This window comes from Schistosoma haematobium, chromosome ZW (assembly GCF_000699445.3).
Source record: "Schistosoma haematobium chromosome ZW, whole genome shotgun sequence".
NCBI lineage: Eukaryota > Metazoa > Platyhelminthes > Trematoda > Strigeidida > Schistosomatidae > Schistosoma > Schistosoma haematobium.
The window spans coordinates 46,535,506-46,560,995 of record NC_067195.1 but is presented as its reverse complement, the minus strand read 5'-3'; the positions used below and the strand labels follow the sequence as shown (position 1 = coordinate 46,560,995).

Below are 25,490 nucleotides of genomic sequence, written 5' to 3'. Positions count from 1 at the left end.
AGTAGATAATCATTTCGTTATCGATTGACAAAAACAAACTTGGTGCACAAAAGTAAGTATTGGATAGAATATTAACTTACTTTAACATGTCGAATAGGATCGCTGTGTCTACATTGAGACCCATTTGAATTTTGTGTAACAAATGTCGATTTAGGCGCTTGTCGACGGGCGGATGTCAGTTTCATTGATGAATTATCCAAATTCGAATTGAGGAAATGATTAGCCGAATGACATGAGGCCCGTAGGCTACCAAAACGTCCCTGTTGAAATGGATTTAAAGATGAATGAGTAGAATCACAAGGTCGAGGAACTGATGCAGAAGATGAACTACCAGAACCCGGAGAACTATGTGAAGATAAGTCTCCACCTGAACACCAACCAGAAGAGAACGAAGAACCAGAAAAACCTGGAGTGACAGTTAGTGATGGTCTATGAAAACTGAATACATTTTGTTTCTGAAAATGATCAGACCTAGGACTTTGATTAGGTGAACTGTAAGGGATTATATTACGAGGAGAATACACTGTGGGACTGTTGGTTAATGACATATCATCAGGCGTGGAAAACATAGCTCGATGTTGTCGTTCGCTCAACTGACGAATAAGAGGTTTCTCAAGGGATCTAAAGAGATAAAATGGAAGCCGTAGTTTAATGAATTACGAACAAAACATTTTAAAAGGGTTTTAATAACAGTACACGCTCATAGAAATTTAAGTTTCATTATATTTCGCTTACTCAAAGTAAGAAGGTAATTATTAAGACAAGTTTAACAGTTAGTTGCAACTCTGTAGAGATAGGGATTGGACTGTTTAATCTGTTTTCTCAGATATTTTATGAAAATTGTGAGCATTGGAAAACTCCGCCTAGAGCCCTTTTAAAGCTACTTTAGTTTCAAGCTTGGATAAAGGAGAAGGATTGGCCATCAGGTTAGCGATTTCGTTCCGTAGAAAAGAACATTGGCAAAAAACGGTAACCCAGTCGGGGGCCTATGCCCCACGAGAGGGAACGGGTGTAATAGAGTATTAGAAATTAGTTCAATTTACCAGTATCTACACCGCATTAAAAAATGTATGAAAATTGATTGATCGATCGCCCGAACGTTCAATGTATTTTCCTTCTCATTTGCAGTATATACAGTAAAAATAGTCAATATAACAAAAGTTGCCAAATGTTACACTTTAATTTATCACAAACAGTATGCCACTCAGATAAAAACAACAGTTTTGCAGTAAAATAAGTACTAAAATTCTAATAATTAGCGACATAACGACTAGAAGAATATATTGAAATATAAACCATCACAGGTAACTATTACGTTCTCCACATGATTAGAGCAGAATACGGTATACAACTATCGGCCATCGAACGTGCAGAACCCCACAGTAACACATCAAAACATGAAAGAAACAAAGGAAGTGTTTATTAGGTAAGAGTAAAAAATGTACAGAAAAACGGGGAATCTATAGTTGTTAGAATTGGCCATCCAGCTTATCTGCAAGTAACAAAATTGTGCAATTGTCCAATCACAGCAGGTACGTTGATATTCTAGAAAGTTCTGTTAGGCATTGAATGGACGAAATTTCTTTGGGTCCTTTAGAACCTCAGGAGGATCCGCCGCAACCTTCGAAGCCGTCGTAACAGTAACTTCGTTTGATGTTGGAGAGCTCAACTTGAAATATTGTCAGACAGTAACAACGTAGAACTTCGTACGTACGTACATCAGTTCGAATTGCCATACCACATTAGCACACAGATACAATTGTCAATTCAAACCCCGTATTGGTAGAGGTAGTAAGAGTATAAGCAGTAATCAGGCACATTAGGGTTTGAAGATGTTATTTAAAGAGTATAATCCAGTGAAATAAATTTGGAATGAGGAAAAAAAGGGACATGAAGAATTCAGGAGACTAGAATTTGGCAGAACACAAAGAGTGGATGCACCTGCGCCGTTGCAGACAATTTTGAGCCATGCCATTCAGGGTTCCTAACCATCGGTTGCTATTGTCTCGCGGATCCCAACCAGGTAGTCTACACCTACCAACATGGCTCAGTCCACTTGTCAGTAACTTCATGTATTTGTGCCACGTTTTGGTCTGGCCACCCCTATCTTTCTTCCAACCTACTCCTACACCATAAAACATCGCACGTCGGGGCAGTCGGTCGTTGGGCATACGTAACACGTGTCCCAGCCATCTCAACTGATCAGGTTTCACTACTTCATCAATTGATTTGCCATCCTTACCTATTACCCGTTTCCTAACAACTGAGTTACTTACTCGGTGGTCCCAGGATATACGAGCAATGTTTCGAAGACAACTATGATCGAATATTAGTAATCTACGAATATACTCTACTCTTACCGGTCATGTTTCACTGCCATAAAGTAGGACGGAACGAACTGCTGCAAAGTAAACCCGTCCTTTGGTTGATAGACGGATATCTAGCCTACGCCATAAATGATGCAAGTTGGCAAAAACTAGTCGAACCTTCTATATATCTGGTCTATACAGCCACGTCCAGGTCGGAAACCAGCCTAGTTTTCTCTAGTCTGCTCTTCACGAGATTTGGTTAGGCGTCAAAGTATTATTGAAGCTAATATTTCAGACACTATATTAGTCAAATTGATTCCTCTGTGATTGTCACCAGAGGACGTTTGTCCTTTCTTATAGACTGGCACGATCAGAGATTGAGACCAGTCAGGTGGGATTACGTCCAGTTCCCAAATTCTACCTAAGACCTCAGTTAATCTCGCTGCTAATAGTGGACCGCCATCCTTAAAAATCTCAAGGGTAAACCTGTCAGGGCCTGCTGCTCTCTCACGCTTCAGATTTCCTATAGCTTTTTCAACTTCGTAAAGAGTTGGACTCGAAATATTGAAGCTTAAGAATATATTTCATTCTCATGAGAAAGATGAATCAATGACATCAGTGCTTATAATGGGGACCTGAAAATAAGTAGTCAACTCATTTGACCTCATTTGATCACAAAGCCTTTTTGACTCCTGACCTTCTTAATTCCCCAACTCTATTCACAAGTTTATGGTTCATCGTACTCTATAAACCGCAACTGCCAATCAATGGAGTTATGTATTTGCGTTTTGTAAAAGGGTATGTCCTTTTTCTATAATTTGGTTGATAGTGAAAGCTTGTTTAATAAACCTTCATGTACGTCCAAAAACTGATTGAATCTAGTTAGTTTGTTATTCTAGAGCTGCAGATTACTTTAGCCAAAATGAATTCTGTTTAGGCATAGTAAGAAAAGTTGGGTTCTTTAATATCATATTAGCCGAACAAATTAGTTAAAAGCATGATTTCATAATCCGAAACCTAATTTAACACCAGCATTAATTCAACTATTAATTCCTGACTACCATTGTGAAGAAAAGATCTGCTAGTAGGAGTTAAGGGGGTTAGTGTCAGTTCATAATATTACAAGGTTGGCAACTATAGTATGGTAGTTTGGCAAGCTGAGTGGTTTCACAATGTTATATATGACATGACAGTTAACTCTTCGGATTGATTTCTACTACGTCAAAATAGTAGTTGGTAATCGAATAGTGCCAGGCTTCAATCTCTTTAGCTCAAGTTACACTTTACTATTTCATATCATTACATAGACCTTTGTTCAACTTTCATCTTAGCTTCTTTCACCACTCGCTGAGGTCGAAGTTGCTAGAAATAATATTGATGCACTGCTCTATTTTGAAAATGAACACCGAAGATAATGAGACCCTGAAGCAACGTTTGTGTTCGGAAGGCAAGAAAAATATTTTAAATTCTGTCAAGTTAAAACGCCATACTGCAACTAGATACATACAGTATCGTTAACGAGGAGGAAGAATGCAAGTTTTTCATTTACAACATAAGCTCGAAACGGGTCGGTCACTGTTGGTTTCATGAGCGGTAAACAAAAAATGTCAACTTTAACTACATAAAAATTAAACCTACCTACGATGTGCTGGAAAAAACATAATATTATTTTGAGAAATTGAGTTAGAGCTTATAGGGTGTGTAGAGGTTTGACTTAGAGAAATACCAAATCGTTGAGCAGCAACAGAAGCGTAGGTTTGAGCAGATCCTTTAGAACATGTTACTGGCTGAGAATAACAAATTTTCGATTTATCCATATATGCATTGTTCGGCATTGAGTCTGATTGATGAATACAATTTAAATTGGTATCTGGTTGTATATGTTGAACTTTAGATTCGTAAGCTCCATTATTCAAATGACGATGACGGGCTTCTCTAATTGTCAAACGTCGAGTTATGCGTTTAGCAACTTCATCGGTGTGCCTTGAACTATTTGATGCACATACGGAAGCATATGACTTACCATCAAAAGGTAGTGATGAAACATCTTTGGGTATTATTTCGGGAGAATTAGAATGACAACTCATCAAGGGATTAAATGGTGTATAAGATGTACATGTGTGTTTATCTGGAATTTGATTTGAGTATCTTGTAGTGTAATTATTTTTACCATTATTATTATTATTATTATTATTATTATTATTATTATTATTATTATTATTCAATAGATGAGCTGAAGTAACACGTGGTACAAGACGACCAGAAGAACGATATGGTCCATCAGAACGAATAAATGTTTGACTAATAGGAGTTGCATGAAGACGTAAAGTAGTCCCACTCTAGATATTTTGTTTTAGTTATAATGAAAATAGAAAAAACAAATGACAGAACGGACAACCGATTAATAATTATACATTTTGTGGAATGCTACAAAACGCGTTATTATTACTACTACTGATAAAATGATTTTAAATAGGTCTAAACGTTAAAATAGATCACGTACACTTGGTATTGGTAAAGATACACATAAAAACGTTGGTACGACATTATTATTTTAGAAAAAAAGATTAATGCAAGCTAAAATTTTCCAATTACTTAAGGAAAGTGATGAATTTAAACATCTTCTCATATTAGTAATTATACATTATAGACCCCCCTTCTCATTTCATTTCAATGATATAGGATCATTCATTAAAGCTTTTATTGTCATATGATATATGTTGACCTTTTCCAAAGTTTCCATCAAGTTTCGTGTGAATTAACATATTATTTTTCAAATTCGAGTTAAATATACATCAGATATCAAATAATTGATAAGTTGATTAAGTAAATTCTGTGTAAATTAATTGACATGAATCTTTGATTTAATTAGTCTGAAACTCTAGAACTATTTAACCAATACGATGTATAATAACCATTAAATATTAAATTTTAAAGATTAATATCCCAAATTAAAAATAATTTACATAAGATGTTAGTTTTCAATGTAACACAACGGGATATATCTATTTAAAACACTTGTTTTTGATATATAATCAATTAATTTTGTAGTTAACTATTATTAATCATTAACTGAAATCAAATGATTAGAAACAGAAAAACTATGAATTACAGTTTAGTGGCCTAGGATCAAGTAGATCGTATGGATGATTGCTGTCGAAATATACATCCTGACTATTTTTGTATATTATTATCGACTTAGTCCGTGTTAGTAAATATAACCGAATTAAATAAACTGAATACGAGAATGGATTTTGAATATGTATATTTCATACACTCATTGATTTGAACATAAAGTCAGGAAGACGAAACAAAGAAGAAAGAGCTAAGTGAAATGACGTACAGTGGAGAAGGCATGTGAGCCAACTCGATTTAATTATTATTTATCGTCGCACAAAAATAAACTACAGACATGTGATGAGTAAGATAAGATGTACACACACACACACATACGCTCATATAAAAACAGTCAGGGTTGATAAGTGAAAAATTAACAAGGTCAAAACGTGACTCAAGAATAATGGATAAATTGGCCTGTGGAGAAACTAGAATAAGTTATAAGGGCTTAACATAGTAACCGACACTACAACAGTATGACACGAATTAAAGTAGCTAACATGATTCAAAACATATTTGCAATACTATCTATTTGCCATTCTTTGGGTCAGAAGATCTTTATTTCTGAAATGGAGAAATATGTTCATATTTCTTTTATTAAAACACTTTTCATACGATATTAAGAGAACTGACCATTTCTCATGAATATAAACTTTCAAAATGAGAACTATTTGTTAATATTAATTCATTTTATGGATTTATATTTTAGATAACTACAGAAAGATACCTATGAAGTCCAGAGTATTGATTTCCTTTCTAATAAACCTGAATACTTAGAAGCAAACTTATTAAATCTGATTTTTAATCAAAGGTGATGAGAACCTATTTTGGTTTTATTTTGTTTCCAACATCAGTAATAAGATACATTAGAGTACAAGCTTCTTGAAATAAATATCTAGGTGTTTAGTACTGCCTTAACTACATTTGTTCTTAACAGTATATCTTAATAATGGTATTTATGCAATAATTGTGAAAAACCTCGTTTTGTTGACTTACGCTTAAAAGAACTATCAGTGATTAGCATTAAAAACATCAATACATCGATTATTCATAAATTACCTGTAAAATTAGCTTCACAACATCTGTATGATACATTCCAATTGTCGATACATCGTTAACACTTAGAATTAAATCAGCTTCTTTTAAGCCGGCTTTGGCTGCTGGACCATGAGGCACAACTCCAAGTACAAGATGATGCAATGTGTATGCATCTGATAAACCAAAAAATACTCGAATAGCTCGGAAAACGAAACCAAAGCCTTGTTTACCTTTATTGATTATGATTGCTTGGCGAGGAATTCCAAGTGTATAAGGCATGAAAGGTCGCAAAGAAGGAGGGTTGTGACCCACAGGAGAAACCGGAAGATGCATAACACGTGAGGGATTGTTGAAAATCAAGGGTCCGGATGAGGATGGTGAATAAGAGCAATACATATCTGATTTGGTTGTGGAAGTTCCACTACTTTGACCGAGTACAGGTGATGTACTTTTAAAGGACATAAACGAACGAGGAGTATGTTGATAAGGGCAGACATTCAAATGTCCTTCATCTGGCTTTAAATCAACATTAAGAAACCATGGACCTTTATGTAAAGTAGAATCATGGTCACCTATAGGAGAGAAAAGTGATTCTGTATGAGGAGTTAGGTGAGGAGTGAGTGTTGTCAGTGAAAGTGAGGATTTAGATGAAGATGAACTTGAAGTCGATGAATGAGAAGCTGTGTGACTAGCGAAATGTTCAAGGTTAGGGCAATTTATGGGCATTAGTGGAGGTTTTTCAACAGATTCAGAAGAGACAAGAGTAATAGGTTGATATATTGTTGGTTCATCTTCTCTTGTAGAGTTCCCAAAAGAGCGGATACTCGAATCATTTTGAAACAGCTCTAAACTAGAATTAGAATCCGATTCTGAAGATTTTGAATGTTTACTAGCATCAGAAATAACATGAAATTTATCTGACTCTTTGATGTTTAACAGAATGGGAGTAGCATTTTCAGTACCAGTGTGAGTGATTGAAGGGATAATAACGCTTGGGTTAACAATTTCAGAAGAGAACTGGTCACATTTGAAAGATTCAGGAGCACTTGGTATATCAGATGACTGAAACTAAAAACACCAATGGGAAAGTATGTTTAAAAACGGATTATTTTCAATATGAATCAAATTAAAAAGCATGATATACAATTAAATATTAACATTTACTATAGAATGTCTATTTGAATAAGTTGGACAAACATTTAAAAAAAAATCATAATGAGAATGGAGATTATTAATCGACTTATCCTAGAACAAAGTAATTTGTTTATTTAGCCGACTTGTGTTTATTCAGACTACAAATCAGAGGTACCATTCAGCCTAACAGGGGAAAGAAATCAACTTAGTATGAGAAAAATTCGATTACATAGTAGTGATAACATAGTAATAGAAGTACTTACATTTGATGAGTTAGTGTTAATTTGAAAACTATTCAATGACTGGTCAGAAGAAATTATATTTTGTTTATTTGTAATTGACTGTTGTTTATCTGCAGCAAATGTACAGGTCCCTTTAGGAAGTTCAGAATTCCCACGTTTAATATTAAAATTATTGGATGATGCCAGATTGATACGAGATGAGGTATGAGGCGTATTCTTTTCACTGACAGGATCAACATCGTTAGAGTTCAAACTCGTATTGGAATTGTTGCGAAGTTCATTCATTCTAGCTTGTTCCAAAACAACGGAGAAACGAGGTGAATAGGAAGAAAAATAGTGAAATGTACGTGACTCATCAGTGATGTTCTGATTGTCATCGTGGTCATCATCACTAACTTCAGATTTGGTAACATCTATATTCAACTTTTCTAATCTAATTCCGGAAGTCATAGACTGTTGACTATGAATACTATTCTCACTTGCTAACTTTGAGGACGTAGAGTTTTCTATGGTGCTAGAGGTTAATGATAAGTTTTGCAATAAGTGTAAAGCATTACGACTTGCAACAGATTCCGCAGTTAAAGTAGACGTTACCAAATCGTGTTCAATCTTTTCAGGATCATATTTTTGTTGGCATAAAGACCGCTGAGAACTAGAACTGCTTAGCTCTGAATGCATAAATGACTGTGGGGTGTTTATAGGTGAATCACGGATGCTTCGACTTTTGGGACGAGACTTAAATGACCGAAGAAACAAATTATTACTATCCCCCAAACTGTGACTACGTTTATGTTCAGCAGCTTGCTGTTTAGCGCGTCCAAGACGAGAAGCTGCAGGTCGCCGGATGATATTCGTTAGACTTTGATCGGCAGAAGAATTAAAGCTGAAATTTCGGGAAACCGACAAATGGGGTGCAGGGGAAGATCTATTGCTATACACACCATAATCCATAGGAATGTATACATCTTCATCGTTTTCCACATCATGTTTGTAACGATCAGTACGTGGATCAAAATACGAAGTATCTTCGTCATGTTCAAGTTGAGGTACAAAAGTTGCTTTTTGTCTCAATAAGTTTTTCCAATCTACTGCACCAGGACCAGAGAAGAATGTAGTTTCTTTAACTTCGGATGAACCTCCGATAGTTCCAAGACGGAGTAGAGGATCTCGCTCAAGAAGCCTAGTTATTATATCCACAGCTGATGGAGTGACTTTCCATTCTTCTTCCTCAGGCCAATCGATTGGTGCTGAAAACACAAGAAAAGAATGATTCACGTCAACTACTTACAGAACCCTTTCATAATTCAGTACAAAGTATATTCATTATGTAGTGTTACTTAAACAGGTAAAACACAATTTCTAAAGATTCACGTTGTAATACGCCTTGGTCATAGAAATATCTTGAAATAAACATACTTTCGAGAAACCACATAGAAGAATATTCTGACATATCAATCACTTTACTCACCTAAAAAATGTAGAATCTCTAATTTAGTGACTAATTCCGAATAATCTCATTAATCTCCACAAAATAGTACATAAAAACTACTGAAAAATTGAATTATTTATGGAAATATTAGCAGTAATATTGTACTGAGTGAGCGCCTAAAATGATTATTCAGCTAATTTTGAGACCACTTAATGTTATTTAAATATGAGTCAATATATAACATTCTATGATGACAGCTTTTTCCAATTTATTAATCTAAGAATGATAACAGGATAAAATTCATACACCTTATCATTTTGTGAATTTATCAAATATTTAATTATAAAAATGTGTGGTAAATATTATCAAGATAATAAGAATCTAGACCACTAAATACCAATTGTTTATATATATTCAGTGTACAATTGAATGAGTCCGAGTGAACTTTGACCATATCTTGAAATCAGTGCAAAGGGGAGTGGAGGTTGCTGCATTCAATAGTTTACATCGCGAAATGACTTTAGCTAGATAAGTATTGAAAAACAAGAACTGAGTGGCTGTTTCCTCCTAGTATGAGACTTTTCAGAAAACATTATCCACGATCTCAGAGATACTTTCCGAAAAACTATTGAGAAGCCATGACTAGTGGAGCTCGAACGTGTCTGGTGTCAGGTAGCTACTCACCAACAACACAAAACGATTGAAGCTAGGTACATAAACCGTTAGATCTCGGCTCAGAGTTCTGAAGGTTACTCAGTCACCGAGAAATTTGAGGGTTCTGAGTTCACTCACCCGGTGGAGTTGTGAATGAACACAATTGAGTAGTTCCATACTAGGACGAAATAGTGGTTATCCAAATAATTTTAGTCAGTGATCTAAACTAAAAATCACCTTAAATATTTAACAGGTATTTGATAGCTGTTACAACTAGATATCTAATAACTGTATAACTAGAATCAGTTAGTCATATGCAACATTGGACCTGGTACATGTGTACACCGGTTGAAGTTGTCATACCACACTAGAGTTGCGAGATGACATTGTACAGGTAAATCCCAAAGTAATAGAGGCAGTAACAGTATTAGTGGCAATGGAAAAGACTAGGGATTGAAGATATAACTCGAGAATATATGGATGATTGGAATAAACAAATTTATCAAGTAATTTAGGAATTTAGGATCTAGGAGAGAACAAACAATGGATGCACCTGTGCCATTGCGAACGATTCTCAACCACGTTACACAACGTCCCTAACTACTTGTTACGATAATCACAATGATACCAACCAGGTGGTTTTAACTTACCTGCATGGCTTACTCCAGCAATCAGTGTCTTCATGGACAGTTGAGAAGGCTTGGCCACCCCTAGCTACCTTCCAGGATCATTAGTCAAAGTAGTAGGTAGATCATTGTACGCGTTACATGACCTAACTATATCAGTCTGTAAAGATGCACCACCGCATCAATTGAATTACCATCTTCATCTAGTACCATGCGTCCAACCCTAGAATCTCTAACCTAGTAAGTCCTAGCATACACGAGAAATGTTTCGAATACTAGCAACCTACGAATATACTCCTTTATTTTTAAGGACTAGTCTTCAAAGACATAAAGTACAACGGTGCAAACTGCTGAGCGGTATACACGTTCTTTAGTTGGGAGATGGATATCTCTCCCTAAACCACAAGTGAAACAAGTTGACAAATCCTAACCGAGTTTTTCTTTAAAATTCACACCGAGATTTGATCAGACGCCATTATGATGAATCATATTTATTGCTACGAGTGGAAATAAAAAAGTTCTAATTAATAGTTAGCATATGTTACAACTAAAAATATAGGTATTTGATGCAAATCGGATTAGCTCTTAAGTGTATAAACAGTAATAAGTCTAATCACCTCCTAAATCAGTTTAAAAAACGTTCTTTAGTGTGTAAGCTCAGCTAAAGGAATTTAGTTAATTGACTTTGATATTCTATACATGGATGAAGATTTAAAATTAGATAGTGATGTAATATATAGTTTATATATAAATTTGGATATTTTGTTTAAATTCTATGAAAAAAACTATTTTACCAGTATATTTGAGCACCTACCATTGAATATCCATAAAGCGGAACACAGTGCAATTTACACAAAACAAAAATCAATTGCATTTCACTTTACCCCAATATAAAAAAATATTACTTTTTGTTATTTTGAAATAAAGTTCTTTCATATTTTTATTTCAAAATTTCTGACATACAAAGAAAAAAACACAATTATCCTACAGGTCATGCACCATTAAAATAAATTACATTGAAACAATCAAGTATATACATATAAATATGTAGATATATGAACATGTAAATATGTAAAGTATGCGTGTGTCTGCACGAGACATAAGGCATGAGGCGAAAAATAAATTGAAACTTGAATAAAAAAAAACACATAAAATATGCACACGGTGAGAAATCACTATTTCTTAAATCGATTACCAACTGTGTCCGAAAAATAAGGGTGCCTAAAAAGACGATTATCGATCATGAAAACATGTGGTAATTTCGCGAATAGCTTGTTTTACATAATACAAGAAAGGAATGATGGACGAAAACATAGGAGAAAAACAATACTTGTGACATTCTTGTTCGTCGATTGTCCTGGAATTTCGATTAGCTAACTAATTATACATATATAAATAACATATACCTGTTACAATATTATCGAAAAGTTCTTCTATAGTGGCACCACAAAACGGGACGCATCCTACGAGAAATTCGTATAACATAATCCCCATAGACCACCAATCCACTGGTTTACCTATCAGGAAATAAAAAAAGTTAGTAAACTGAAATTTGACGAGTAAATATGTGAACATAAGATGTATGAACAATTAAAATCTGCATAAATATCTTGAGAAAATATGATATAGTTTAGAGGTTCGACCTCTGAACATGCAAAAAATATCGATTAGCCAGTGAATTATATTACCTATCCACGCCTGTTATTTGTCCATGACACTAATAGACTGTATAGAACAGATTATACGGAGTTAAATTTGGTTGGACCCAAGTGGCACATCTGTCATACATGGTTTAAACGTTCTTCTTTCAAGTAGTTTAATGGGCTGCTACCTCGACTAGATGATTGACAATAAAGTAGTTAGATAGCTGAGCTGATAAGGTGTTATGAAAATGGTACCATATTTTGATATAGTTTTGCTTTCAAAATTTATTAATTCTACTTCTTTTATTACGATTTTTTTCCTTTTGTAATTTTCCTCAAGAGTGAGAAAAATTCAAGTGTTTCACATTTATTAGATGTCAGACATATATATGATGTGGAAGTTTCTTACTGAACATACAGAGTACTACTAAATCAAAGGTATAACGTTTCATTTAGTTATAGTTATTAGACACAACTTGAATGTAATTTAAATAATTGTACCTAATTCGATACTTAACAAAGACTTTTAGATTGACTTGAATAAGTGCATGATTAAAACAAATGCAAACTTACTACCACTACTAGTAGTTTCAAAAATTTACATAAACTTAAAATAATAACTAAGAGTAGAAACAAATTCATAGGATTGAATACAAAAATTCGAAAAAATATTTATGAAAAAAAGGTTACCGTAACCCTGACGGAGAATCACTTCTGGAGCAATGTATTCTGGAGTTCCAAATACTTGTTTATCCCGAAACATTTTACAGTCCTTTTCTAAATCCAAATTTTTTTCATATAAATTAGTAGCTAAATTCATTAAACCAATTCGGGAGAGTCCAAAGTCAGTTAACTTTATATGACCTTCATGTGTTATTAGCAAACTTTAAGAATGTATGAGAGAAAAAGAAATGATGGTTGGGAAATTGTAAAAAGATAGTAAATAATTATTTAAATAGAATAGTAAATAATAATCACTCTATAAAATGTAGATAAAGCAGAATCAACTAACGATGTAAAAGATTTAAGTAATTGACATTAATATACAGACTAAAATTCTATGATGAAAGAATAACTCTCTAATAAATTATTGTACTGAATCAAGGTAACCAAATGGAAACTTTTCTCATGTAAAGAAATTCTGAATCCAAATTAAGTAAGAGAAATAACTGATAACCAACGACAAAAAAACTAGAAAATTAAGGAATCTGCTCCTTATACCTTATTTATAGATAGGATAAATAATAGAACAAGACACAAAGCACACCAAACAATTAAGAGACATAATAAACATAATATATGACGTTAAAAGGCCATAACACTACGGTATAGAAGAACTGTGTATCTAAATTGAACATATGATATTAAAATATGACCTAGAGGAGAAAAATTGGAGCAACATTTCATAAGAAAAATTTGTATACACAAAAATGACATCAAAAAGAAACAGATGTGAACTAGCAGGTCGGATTCAGAAAATTTTAGTTTACCAATAGTACATAATATTCCAGACAGTAATATGTTCATATCATTTGCAAAAGTATTCATTAAAATAACCAAATATGAAAGCAATACATAAGATAATACATTATGATTGATCTGAGTGTATGATTATATTTAATAATCCTGGATTAACTTATTGAGTATGGAAATTGTATAAGTTCACTAAGAAATGAAGTGTTAAATCAACATAGCCAATTATCATGGTGTTTGCGATGTAAACCAATACAGATTTCTCGAAGATGCAAAACCAATTCCCATACATCTGATTTATTCATTTAATGAATGTGTAAACCAAGTCTTAACATTATTTGAAAAAAAGTAAAACTGTCAACTTAAATACAAAATTAATCGACGTCGAAAAGTTACTTTTATATCTGGTCTTTTGATCCCTATAGTGACAAGTCTGACACTGAGTAAACAAGCCTGTATGACAAAATAATTGATGTTAAGGTATTTCAAATTTTTAGACGTTTAAAAAGATGAAAGATAACTGAAAAGCTGAAAACAGTACTAGTTAAGTCCGTCATATTAAATGACAGATTTATATTATTCTTTGAGGAAAATATGACAAATGATAGTCTATAGTAGTGGTTTTTATCGTCTATAGATTGGAAATAAATATATTTTTCTAGGTAAGCAAAACTTTTAAAAGTATCGGAAACAAAAAAAACACTCAACCGAAATTTGTTATGACGTTGGTCAGAGAGGGACTAGCCTAAAATGAATGAAGATAAGGAAAAAAGAAACTATTACTCCTTTAATGAGTTTGGGGTTAAATAGTGTTATGACTTATACCCCTGTCAAATATCACGTGGCAAAATGGCTAATCAGAATGTCGACTTCTATGACCCCGTCACTGAGCTAAACCAATGACATATCATCCAGCACTAGCAGCCCTGAGTTAACTCTGAATCCTTAGTCCTAGATATAGTAGCTTCTCAGTGACTCTCAACATGGCTTTTTTAAAACTCGATATTGCATGACCTGCCACTTGGCTTCTTCAATTTGGTCTTCACTCAACGTAACCGAGGATATCTAGTCTTGGTGATATATTTTGTAATGGTTAGGCACCAGCTTCTTATAAGCAAACTCGCATCTTATGGGATCGAAAAACCCTCTGTTTGCTTGGTTTAATTCATTTCTCAGTCATTGACACCAAATAGTTAAAATAAACTTTTTTTCAGATGTCCCGGTCAAAAGTAGTGTAATACAATGTAGTGTCCTAATTCTTCTGTTCTTTTCAGTTTATATAAATGATATTTGCAATTGCTTCTGAATGAAAAAGCCTCTTGTATAAGCAGATGATCTTAAAGTAATGTATCCATTTTCTCCTCATGAGATGGGTGACATGCGAAATTGCATGAATCTCAACAAGGTAACCCAGTGATGCTCAAAGCGGTAGTTGGAGCTTCACACACTTAGTGTGGATGGATATGCTTTGATAATAATCCATTCAACTTAGATCATATTATAAATGGTAAGGTGTTATCCAAGTTGCACACAGTAGTGGACTTGGGACTCAAGCATTCTTACAATTCTTCCTTCTTACGACAGGTCTCGAAACAGAACTCCAAGTCTCAACGTCTTCTGAGTTGCATAATTCACAACTTCTATAACAACGAGTACAAAGTTTGTATCTCACTGCTCCTGGAGTACTGCACATTTATTTTTAGGAATGTTCGCATAAGGGATAAACAAAGGCTGAAATCTGTTCAGAGACGATCTACAGTCCGGGCCCTTGGGACTGATTGTATCTTAAGCCCGGATGTAATAAACTTGGACTCAACTCTTTATGGAAGAGCGAACTCAAACTAAACCTAATCCTTTTAATTCAAAATACTTGATAACCTGTCGTTTGCATTCAATGAAGCAATACAATATGCAGAAACTCCTAGTCACAACATCCGTAACTCTTTGTCATTAGTGAAACAATCTCATTCTAAATTTCATGCAATTATTTCCCTTTATGAATTTAAATAAAGCCAGAAGAAATATTGATTCTAACACCTAATAATCTCTGACCTGTTCTTGTATATATAAGTTATCATTGATAACCCTTGTTATTCCAATCCTTTACATTTACTTATGTCAATTGTTCCATACTATTTCTTATCTCAATGTAAAATTCTAATACATATTTGGTTGTAAGTAGCTGATGAGAAACCACCAAATATAATGAATTCATATTACTCTGCATCAATATTTGTTCTGGCTTTATTTAAATATCATTCTAAACATTCCATATGAATTACTTTACCAGGAAATGTTTCAGACTCTGGAACAATCTACCACAGTCCGTGAAATAAAATCATTCCTATCCTTTGTTCACTGCATTGATTCCTACTTCTCCTTTCAAAATGACTTAAACGTCCTTACACCTGTAAGCGTATCCCATTCCACAAGTGTGAGTATGGGAAATTTAAATGTTTGATCGTTTTTATTACTGAGACCACTAAGTAAACCTCTTTACCTGTTGATACTTTACACTAACACCGTCCCTGGTAACTTTAACTAATTTGAAGAACATCTAACACAACAGTATATTGTGAAATAATCCCACACATCTATTATGGTAGACCTGATCGACCAATCGTAGTAATTATTGTTTTGTAGTTCGGAGCTCTCTTGTCCTTTTTTAATTTTCTCTGGTTGTAAATAATTATAATCAATTCACGATGGCGTAGGAAATGACCTTAAATACACCATTCATTCGTTAACAAGATATCCACTTAAAAAGAATTAAAAGTTCCCGGCTGACGCATTTCATCACAGTAACACATGTGAAAAACGCAATACTTAAATATTTTTTGAACTAGAACATTTTAAACAATCTAATATCCCATATGTCCTCTACATTTAATATTAATACCTATATCGAGCTGATCATGCCTGTAAACTGACATGAATTTTGTAATTATTATTTTAAGAATATATAATATTATGTTGAACCAATCAACATAACTCACATGGTTTATTTATCCAACGTGATTTTAGGATGGTTAAAAATATACATGAGGAGTTCTACTTTCGCCAAATGAGATTACTTCACAGTCAAATGTCAGTTATTGCTTCATGATATTTATGAGGGTTAGTAGAATGTGAAATTTTGATGGAACAAATCATAGTTGTTATTGATTTATGTATCACGATTATAATGTTATTATTGTATACATCTATTTACTCAGTCATATTGGCTTTAAAGGTACTGCTATTAAGATTCAAATGATATAGAGTTAATTATCAAACTATAATCGACAAATATATCCAACAAAATTGTTAACAATGGAATGACATTCAGCCATGAAGTTCCAGACACAAAGAACAGTGTTTGACTAGCTGGTAGAATGTGGAATCAGAGGGGTATCAGTTTTATTAATGAGCTAAATAGTTGGAAACTAAACTAAAGAAATGTGCGATTTTACATTAAATTATATGAAATTACTGTAGACAGGTGAAATGTAATTTTGAAAATTGCATATTATACATTGTTAAGTTATTATTAATCTTTCAAAAGCGAATTATTTATCATATATAATTCATTTAGAAATAGTATTAAGCTGTAATGGAGTTATGGCAAGATATTCGACTTTGTTCTACGTGCGGTGTCAGAAAATTATAACTACGAGCATTTGAGCTCAGTAAACTGTAAATGAATACATTTTAAAGGCATACAAATCAGCATATATATTTCATAAAATCACAAAGTTTCAGAATGATCAAATAACTCTGAAATAATACAATCAACAGTTGTGAACTAACTGAAAAATAATCACACAATTGTACATTCATTGACAATCAAAGTAGAACTTACTTATCTGGTTTTAAATCTCTGTGAACGATGCCATAATTATGCAAATATTCAAGAGCTAATACAGTTTCAGCAAAATACATTCTAGCCAAATCTAATGGTAAGGGTCCACCAATATGTTTTAATAAAGTTGCTACATCACCCCCTTCCACATATTCCATCACCATGCATAAACATTTTTTTGTTTCAAATGTACAACATAAACTAACAACAAATGGATTGTCTGCAAAACTCATAATATCTCGTTCAGCGAATACTTGTTCAACTTGATTACGCAATTGTAAGTGTTGTTTACGAATTTTCTTCAAGCTAAATCGTTGTCTAGTTATTTTATGTCTTACAAGATAAACAGCACTGAAAAATGAGAATATTAAGTAAATAAAAATCAATAGTACTACTGCATACTTTATGAAATTATATTCATTTAAGAATTAAGTTGTTAACAGATAATGAAACAGACGATTAAAAGTGTAAACAACGTCCACTGAAAAAAATTTTTTCGAAAGTTTAAGGAAAGAAAATAACATGAACTAAAAAACATAAATTAACGTGGAAGACACATTTCATATCGATGGATTTATCAAATCCAGTTGACCAGCCTAATTAAAAATAATTCCAACGGATCGAATACTAGCAATTCAATAGAAATGACACTTATAGAATAATCAGTTTTATTAAAAGTATTGAGAAATAGTTGAGGAAATTTTCTGACTTTTTATTTCAGTAAAGTACAAATAAATGAACAAAAATAAACCTGAAAATTACGAGGCATTTCATTTTTGTTCATATAAATTTTGATGCAATAGAGCAAAGCTTTGTGAAACAATCTAGCTAGGAACTTTGAGTATATTCTCAATCCAGGAGACTGGACCGATGGGCAGAACACTTTAGGGATCAGTTCAACTGGCCTTTAGACACACTTCGGTTTCCCATGATCTCCAGTCAACCTGAATGGCAAGTTAATGTAAGTCATTCGACTGTTTACGAAGTTGAAAAACCTATAGGAAATCTGAAGCGTGAGAGAGCAGCAGGCCCTGACAGGTTTACCCTTGAGATTTTTAAGGATGGCGGTCCACTATTAGCAGCGAGATTAACTGAGGTCTTAGGTAGAATTTGGGAACTGGACGTAATCCCACCTGACTGGTCTCAATCTCTGATCGTGCCAGTCTATAAGAAAGGACAAACGTCCTCTGGTGACAATCACAGAGGAATCAATTTGACTAATATAGTGTCTGAAATATTAGCTTCAATAATACTTTGACGCCTAACCAAATCTCGTGAAGAGCAGACTAGAGAAAACTAGGCTGGTTTCCGACCTGGACGTGGCTGTATAGACCAGATATATAGAAGGTTCGACTAGTTTCTGCCAACTTGCATCATTTATGGCGTAGGCTAGATATCCGTCTATCAACCAAAGGACGGGTTTACTTTGCAGCAGTTCGTTCCGTCCTACTTTATGGCAGTGAAACATGACCGGTAAGAGTAGAGTATATTCGTAGATTACTAATATTCGATTATAGTTGTCTTCGAAACATTGCTCGTATATCCTGGGACCACCGAGTAAGTAACTCAGTTGTTAGGAAACGGGTAATAGGTAAGGATGGCAAATCAATTGATGAAGTAGTGAAACCTGATCAGTTGAGATGGCTGGGACACGTGTTACGTATGCCCAACGACCGACTGCCCCGACGTGCGATGTTTTATGGTGTAGGAGTAGGTTGGAAGAAAGATAGGGGTGGCCAGACCAAAACGTGGCACAAATACATGAAGTTACTGACAAGTGGACTGAGCCATGTTGGTAGGTGTAGACTACCTGGTTGGGATCCGCGAGACAATAGCAACCGATGGTTAGGAACCCTGAATGGCATGGCTCAAAATTGTCTGCAACGGCGCAGGTGCATCCACTCTTTGTGTTCTCCCAAATTCTAGTCTCCTGAATTCTTCATGTCCCTTTTTTTCCTCATTCCAAATTTATTTCACTGGATTATACTCTTTAAATAACATCTTCAAACCCTAATGTGCCCGATTACTGCTTATACTCTTACTACCTCTACCAATACGGGGTTTGAATTGACAATTGTATCTGTGTGCTAATGTGGTATGGCAATTCGAACTGATGTACGTACGTACGAAGTTCTACGTTGTTACTGACTGACTTTGAGTAATGGTTGTATTATCAGTGTTCAACTAAAAATTCTTTAATTATTTGCTGAGAGAATATGAATCTTAGTAACGTACTGTAACAGTTTCATGAGAACTGTATATATGATAAAACTGAATTTCGATAACTATTAAATATTAACTAAAGGAATACATTTGAAAACAGTTTTATCTCACTAGTATTCAGTACATAAAATTGCTTCGAATGGGAAAGATTTTAGCTAATGAAAACTAAAGTAGTTTCCGTCGAATTCTATAAATAATATTGTAGTTAGTGTTTTAGTAAAATATATGCAACATATTCTGAAATCATAGACAAATAGAAACATGATGATGACGGATGATGCTTACCCATAAGCGCCATTAGATATCAATTTAATAACTTCAAAGTCAGCTTCACAAGGTGGACGAATTGGAACACAACTACTATTGCTACGCGCTGTCCGCGAAACAATTTCATCATCAGTATGCATACATGAATCCAGGTTAGATCCACTAGTTGTTCTAACTCTTATGGTAGAATCAGATTTAAATTTCTCTGGATGGTGTGAATCATTTAAATTAGAACTACACAGATGAGAAGCTTTGATATTCTGTGACTCTGTAAAATAAAAGTATATATATATATCAAAACTAAACAATAAACACAATGAAAACTGTCATAGATTAGCTTTAAATAATATGCGCAAAGTGAATAAGGCTAGAAAACCATTTAAACTCTAAAAAGTTATTCCTTGTTAACATTTAATGTCATCAGATATTTAAAAGTTTCATTTATGAATTGAGTGAAGGTGCAAACTGACCATCAAGACAATAGTTGTTGATTAGAAAGTGAAGATTTTAAAATGGATGGGATGAGGAATATAAGTAAATCTATATAAGTTTCGCTAGACATGTGGCACTGTTAACAGTAACGCCAGGTATGGACAAAGTTCGTCGATAATAACGTTGAAAATTAAATGAAACCTCATTGGCTTCTTTTTTAATCATTCTTTGAATCAAGTTATGATCCTACAAATAATAATAATAATAAATCAAATAAACTATGATTCTCTGTCATATAAAAGTCGAGCCAAAAAAAGAAGCATACGATGGTGTTAGGTGCAGGTTTGACCCATTATAAGCATAGATAACCGTTAAAATGACGGATAAACTGCTTATTGGTTAGTGATGGAAAATATTACCAAGTGACCTAGTGATCATTGCTAAACAGAATATGCTGACTTGTTACATTTTCTAACAATACCTAATATACAAAAGTATAAGATGAGAGTAAGCATGATCAAAAGTCACACATAACATAAGGACAAGAAATATCTATGAAATTTAGAACTTCAGATATTGATAAATTAACTGTTCGTTATCACACATGCAACACCTAAAAATGGAGGTGCAAGGTAAAAATAATAATAAAGTGTTAGTATTAAGGTTTATGGAGTAAAAAAAATCAAAACAGTTTACGTTCAGCCACTATGATCAAATATTTATAAATGTAATCAAAACAACGGACTAAGCATGAACAAATAATAAATGCAACGCATACAGGTGAGAGATACAATAAAAATACGAGAAATTACCAACTAATTCACACTAGGGCACGATATAATCCCATAAAACCCAAAATCTAATCGAAATAGTCATTAAAAAGACATCTGACAACCTTTATTAGTAGTAAATATGACTAGAGAAGTGCGACAGGAAACGAATCCTCTAAAAATAGTGAGTGGAGCACAATGAAGTGGATAAAAGTAAGCGGGGAAATGAAACCGGAAGAGTAATTAGAATATTAGATTAAAATAAGTATTTCATACACATGTAATGAAGTTACTTCATTACATAATCGTCTAATGTGTTTTAATTCCATGATTTCTAATCACTATTTCAATTTTCTGGAACCTTCCCTCCCAAACTCTATATATTCGAAACAAAAAATTTTATGACCTCAATCACTCTAACGAAATCTTTACCACATTATGTTACATATATTCATCCTTCATCACCCTCTATTATATAAGTATGTCAATATCTATAATAACGTTGAATTTCAAATATTTTAGGTTGTAAGCAGCTGATGAGAACCTAACGAAATAAAATGAATTCATATTATTCTGCACCAACCTTTGTTCTTACTCTCTTTAAAATAAGTATGCTGCAAATTATCAAGTGGGTGATAGAAAAAAGTAGAACCTAAAGCACTGCCAGTTTAGGTCGGCAGATACCTAAATTTCATTGGGTAGATAGATAGATGATAGATAAAATCAGATCAAAGTATTCCTCAAAGACCTGAGTCGTAAATAAACATACTTTAAGTTTCTAATTATGAGACAAGTAGAAAACGGTTAAATAGAGATGAAAATTGGGGAACACTTGCATCCCTAAACAACTGCATTTACTAAAAAAAAACTATTGATTGTATGACCCCAGTGTTTTTTCCCGGCTGTGTTAATATGAAACGATTAATGTGGGTTAATAACCAAGTAGCTAGGATGTTTCTTTATTTCAAAATACAATGAAAGTACTTAATAAAGAGTTCTGTGAGTAATTAAGGGGCCAATCGAAGTTTAAATAAAAAGACTGTTTCAGAAGTGAAAATGAAAATGAAGATCGTAACATACTATGTACAAAAGATTCGTTTTAAACTTACCATCCAAGACAGTTTTACTGAGACCAAGCTTCGAAATAATGTATAGAGGGACGTCAGCTGAAATGATCTGAGAACCCGGTACATTAACGGAGTTCGTTCGATGACGTACGTGACTTTCAGCAACTTCTAACATTTGATAAAATTCAGACGGATCGAACTCTAAACATTCGAGTAATCGTGCAGGCCGGGCAATAATCAAAAGTAGTCGACGGACAAATGTGACGACAAGCGGAATAGAATCCGCGTCACGAGTACGAGTCTGACAAGAAATTGAAAACAAATAAGAAGTTAACTGATAGTCAAAGACGAAATGCTAGGGATGGTAAAAATCTCTCTAAGCAAGGTGTTAAATATAAACAAGAACGAAAACTCATCAAATATAAGTCCTGAATAACAACAACAGGATAATACAAATACTTAAAAATAAATGGAATTAATGAATAATTACTTACATCTTCGACAAGTTTGCTCAAATTTTCAGTCATTTCATAAAAATAACGGCAGGTTACAAGACCTGAAAGAGCCTTCTGCAAACAATCTCGTGCATGTTGGACAACTTGACAATGGACAAATCTTGCTACTGCAGACCACGATACTGTATCCATATGCTCCATTTCATCAGCCAGGGAAGCCAACTGTTCTTGCATGTGAGCGGATGCCTGAAAGACAAAATTACATTGAAATGAGCACATTTATCCATATACGATATAGTGACCCAGTAATGGCATTTACCTTCATTGTATGAACATATTATGTAGGCTATCGGAACTAAAGTTCTTTTCAAATAAATTAAGTACAGAATTTGAACATGAGACTTAACAGCTGAGAATCACGTGTCCACACCACGTAAAGATATAAGACGTATTAAGATGTAAACAAAGGTAAAACATAAGGAAAAAAGCAATTTGATTAGTGATGTTTTTAAATGCACATCGATTGGAGTTTCTATCGAATTGTTTTGTAAAACTCGATGTAGCAGTAGTAGTATGTAACATCAATTGGAAGTGGAAACCCTGGTAGCAGAAGGCTAAAAAGATCGAGTTGAAGAAAATAGAAGGGAAAATAGAAAGGAACTGTGAACTTGAATGTGAAAGACAAATGATGTAAATTTGCAAATGAAGTATTCGGTGTATGGTTCTTATATTTTACCAAGATACTCTGTAATTTTATATTAAAATACATTGCTTGTCCCCGCCTGTGTTCTCCTTCACAACAGCAGTAGTAATAGTAGCAATAACATGAAGAAAGCTTCATATTATCACATAAAGATATAGAATTAATCCATAAACTATTTAATTACTTGATATTTAACCACATATAATTTGATACCCAAGCCATGTATATTTCGGCTGCACCATTTTGATCACAAAATGAATAACTTATAATTTCATAGTTCAGTATCACACAAAATTGTTGATAACTTTTTCAAAAAAGTAGTATTATATACATGTTCAATAGTGAATTAATTTTTGATCAACAGAGAGTTGGTGTATTGGTCTTGTTTTCAATCTATTTTTTACGATTATGTGAACGTTGTATCTGACATATTTTCTAAAGAAAATCAAATCATGATGACTTTTTACTATGAACCAATAAAAAAATTCTATCCCTTACCTTTAATTATTACACAAAAACATATACTTGAAAAAATTAGATAATAAGACGTGAAGAAAAGAATGAGAAAATATTTCAAGGAAGTAGAAGAGTATGAAAAAACAAGCAATACTCACAGAAAATGTACTTTTGTGACTAATTTAATAAAAGATCAATTCGAGATTGAACTAAAATTAATTTAAGCAAACGAGAAGAGTATAAATCCCATGTCATTAGCAATTAAACTAAACAATTTACCAATTTCAATAGTTGAAATCATGAGTCAAATGAAGCTAGACCACCATGGAAAACGTACAAGCACTGGACGGCCGTTTCGTCCTGTTGTGGGACTCCTCAGCAGTGCGCATCCACAATCCCGCCTCGCGAGATTAGGACTCAGGACACATCAGTCTTGCAGGAGAGCGCTTAACCACTAGACCACTGAACCGGCTGGCATCCAACGGTATCAATGTTTAACTTCAACTAATCCACGAAATTGAGCGACACATCCACCCTTGTCATCAGTGAGTTAAATTTCACAACAGACCCAGTTGAACTCCACTGGTCACTGCTTCGCACTAGAACTCCAGGATATACCTCTTGAAGCCCATCACTAGTGAGCATGTTTTGATTAATATCAGAAGGGGTTTTGTGGAGATTGTAGTAATTTCAATAGTTGAGATCATGAGTTAATTGTTATTCAAACACAATTTAAAATTGATCCATTAAAATAAAGAATTAAATGACCATTTCATCTTAATTAGTTTGAATAGATGCAAAATAAAATCTAATCTTGTTTAAAATATTTGATTTACAAACGAGAAAAACAAGAAAACATTACTAGGTTAAAAAAGCAGGTTAACAGATTAATAGTTAAAAATGATTTTGACGCTAAACTGTCTATTGTACAAATTTCTTTTCTTAAGAGGATATTCTTGCTAAGATATAATAAACTTTCATTTATTGTGCATAAAAAATTCGTTAACTGAAACTATTATGGTGTTGATCAGTTATGATTGTATTATTTCATAAGTGATATAATTCAGTAAACTTATAAAGTAACATTGCAATTTAATACCATAGTTTTCAATATATATATATATATATATATGTATATATATATATAAACTAACCTTTGGAAAGCGCTCCCGATAAACATGGTTTAAAAGCAGTATATCTTGTTCACAGCCAACATTTGAGACACGTAATGGACTATTATTGTGGAAAAAAAGGAATCATATCATATAATTGTGAGAAAAGTAAATAGTGATATAAAAGAGATAATCGACCTAACATAAACATAAACAAGGATAACTAATAACAAATACATTTCTGTTATATCTCATTGAGTAGGAAAATTATATTTCTGACGTTTCGTGACTTAATGTAAGCCACTTCTTTAGATGCCCCCAAATGCCCTGGTACGGCCGAGAGTGGAGAGAGTCCGTTCTCCCTCTCGAAATGCTCTCACATGACCAAGCCTATATAGCCTCTGCCAGCGAAGTCCTACTCACTGCCTTCTCGTGACGGGGGTGTTGTTTACGAAAATGAGAGGACGAAAAGCGAATGTCCGAGCTTTAACCGGATTCC

At 33.7% G+C, this 25,490-nt stretch overlaps 1 protein-coding gene across 2 annotated transcripts in view; it reads right to left on the bottom strand.

The window, feature by feature from the left end:
- Window positions 1-25,490, bottom strand: part of MS3_00003705 (uncharacterized protein) — a 41,039-nt gene that overhangs the window by 1,816 nt on the left and 13,733 nt on the right. Inside the window, exons 8-18 of one of the 2 annotated variants that reach the window (XM_051211566.1) lie at window positions 25,034-25,112; window positions 22,760-22,966; window positions 22,308-22,566; window positions 20,015-20,264; window positions 17,507-17,857; window positions 12,883-13,076; window positions 11,956-12,066; window positions 7,862-9,087; window positions 6,486-7,532; window positions 3,948-4,648; window positions 81-621 (exon numbers count right to left, since the gene is read on the bottom strand). In XM_051211566.1, coding sequence (XP_051071637.1) covers window positions 81-621; window positions 3,948-4,648; window positions 6,486-7,532; window positions 7,862-9,087; window positions 11,956-12,066; window positions 12,883-13,076; window positions 17,507-17,857; window positions 20,015-20,264; window positions 22,308-22,566; window positions 22,760-22,966; window positions 25,034-25,112 — 4,966 coding nt within the window. Of the gene's footprint in view, window positions 1-80; window positions 4,649-6,485; window positions 7,533-7,861; window positions 12,067-12,882; window positions 13,077-17,506; window positions 17,858-20,014; window positions 20,265-22,307; window positions 22,567-22,759; window positions 22,967-25,033; window positions 25,113-25,490 lie in introns of both variants that reach the window. The other variant, XM_051211565.1, reaches the window with a different exon arrangement.